Below are 2,134 nucleotides of genomic sequence, written 5' to 3' on the forward strand. Positions count from 1 at the left end.
TGAGCAGAGAGCCCGATGCAGGGCTCGATCCCAGGACCCTGAGATCATAACCTGAGCCGAAGGCAGAGGCTTAACCCACTGAGCCACCCAGGCGCCCCCCCCATCCTTCTTAATGCAAAAGCTCAGTATTCATCCTTTCTGATGACTGAGTAGTATTCCATTGTATATATGGACCACATGTTCTTTATCCACTCATCTGTTGAAGGGCATCGAAGCTCCTTCCACAGTTTGGCTATTGTGGACATTGCAGCTATGAACCCTGGGGTGCATATGCCCCTTCTTTTCACAACATCTGTATCTTTGTGGTAAATACTTAGTAGTGCAATTGCTGGATCATAGGGTAGTTCTATTCTTCACATCTTGAGGAATCTCCATACTGTTTTCCAGAGTGGCTGTACCAGTTTGCATTCTCACCAATAGTGTAAGGGGTTCCCCTTTCTCCACATCCTCACTAACATCTGTTTTTTCCTGTTTTGTTAATTTTTGCCATTCTAACTAGTGTAAGTAGTCAAACTCTCCCTCTTCACAGATGACATGATACTTGTGTTATTTTTATAAAATTATACATAAAATGAGAGGGTTCCTTTTGTTTGACTGGTGATGAATGAGTCAGTCAGTGAGCTACTTTTCAGATTCCTATAGCAGAATCTCTCAATGGACTTAGAGGACTTAATGACAGGGATTCACTCTCATGTAACTTACAAGTGGGGATTGAGGTTCACATTGCAAAATGAGGGCCAATAAATCATAGCACTTTGTGAATAAACATATGTGTAGATCAGATAATGACTGAAGGATTCTAACCATTTTGGAAGAGGGTTACATCCAGAAATATATATAGAGCAAGAGCTCTTTGGAGACTTACATGGAGAGTATGGAGTATAAAATAGCTGTGTTTTATTCTCTTCTCTGATGGTTCAATGGGAGGAGAAGCCTCCTTATTGCCCCTTTCATGTCCTTGTTCCTCAAAGTATAAATAAAAGGGTTAAGCATAGGAGTCAGCAGACTGTAGAACAGGGCCATGAGTTTGTCCTTGTCCTGGGATTTAGTACCAGAAGGTTGTACATACATGCATATTACTGGCCCATAGAAGAGAGAGACCACAATAACATGAGAGCCACAGGTGTTGAAGGCCTTCTTGTTTCCTGTTGACGACCGAATTCTGAGTACTGTAGCTACAATGAACCCATAGGAGAGAAGGATAAGGGACAAGGGAACCAGGGTAAAGAACGTCCCCACAAGAGAGAGCATAGTTACATTGAAAGTGGTGTCAACACAGGACATCTTGATCATCACTGGAATCTCACACAGGAAATCATCCACCTTGTTGTTACCACAAAGTGGCAGCTGGATAGTGAGGGACGACTGAAGCAAGGAGTTAGCCAAACCACTTATCCATGCCACAGCCACTAGGGAGACACAGAATCGCCGATCCATGATAGCCTGGTACCTCAAGGGCTTGCAGATGGCCACGTACCGATCCACGGACATGACCGCCAAGAGGATGCATTCTGTGGCCCCCAGGAAGTGAAACATATAGAATTGGGCCACACAGCCCCCATAACTGATGGACTTATCTGGTCCCCAGAGATTCCACAGCAGTTGAGGGATGGTGGTTGTGGTAAAACACAGGTCCAGGAAGGAGAGGTTGGAAAGGAAAAAGTACATAGGGCTGTCAAGATGAGGGTCTACCTTGGACACCACAATAATCGAGATGTTTCCAACCAGTGTGCAGATGTAAGCCACAAACACCATTACGAAGAGGGGCATTTCCAACCAGGGATGGTCAGAGAAACCCAAGAGGATGAAGACCTTTGGAGTACTTGCATTGCCCAGACTCATGACCATCATTCCTCTTGTTGGTGGATTTAAGTCAAAGAGAGGACTTTTACTTTGGTATTGGATTTTCCTGATTGTCCATTTATTCATTTAAGTACAGTAAATTATGCAGGGAGTTTCTCTGCGGTGTCACTCCAGTGAAGTGATCTAATACTTGTACTCATGAAGAAGTAGGAGTCTAAATGTCAAACGTGATTATTTTGAAGCACATCTAAAAGAAAGGCCTACAAAGCTCTATAGTTTGCCTAGGAGATGCAATAGAACAAATGTTTATAGAAAAATGATTAGGGAAGGG

The 2,134-nt window shown here is 43.5% G+C and overlaps 1 protein-coding gene across 1 annotated transcript; it reads right to left on the reverse strand.

Moving 5' to 3' along the window:
• Positions 1–897: 897 nt before the first annotated feature.
• Positions 898–1,842, reverse strand: LOC308343979 (olfactory receptor 2B11-like; the record flags this gene model as incomplete). The annotated part of the gene is made up of 1 exon (XM_080805258.1): positions 898–1,842. One exon carries the CDS (start codon positions 1,840–1,842, stop codon positions 898–900), a length of 945 nt encoding a protein of 314 aa, XP_080661384.1.
• Between the last annotated feature and the right edge of the window lie 292 nt (positions 1,843–2,134).

Source organism: Martes martes (assembly GCF_963455335.1).
Source record: "Martes martes genome assembly, chromosome: 6".
Lineage (NCBI taxonomy): Eukaryota > Metazoa > Chordata > Mammalia > Carnivora > Mustelidae > Martes > Martes martes.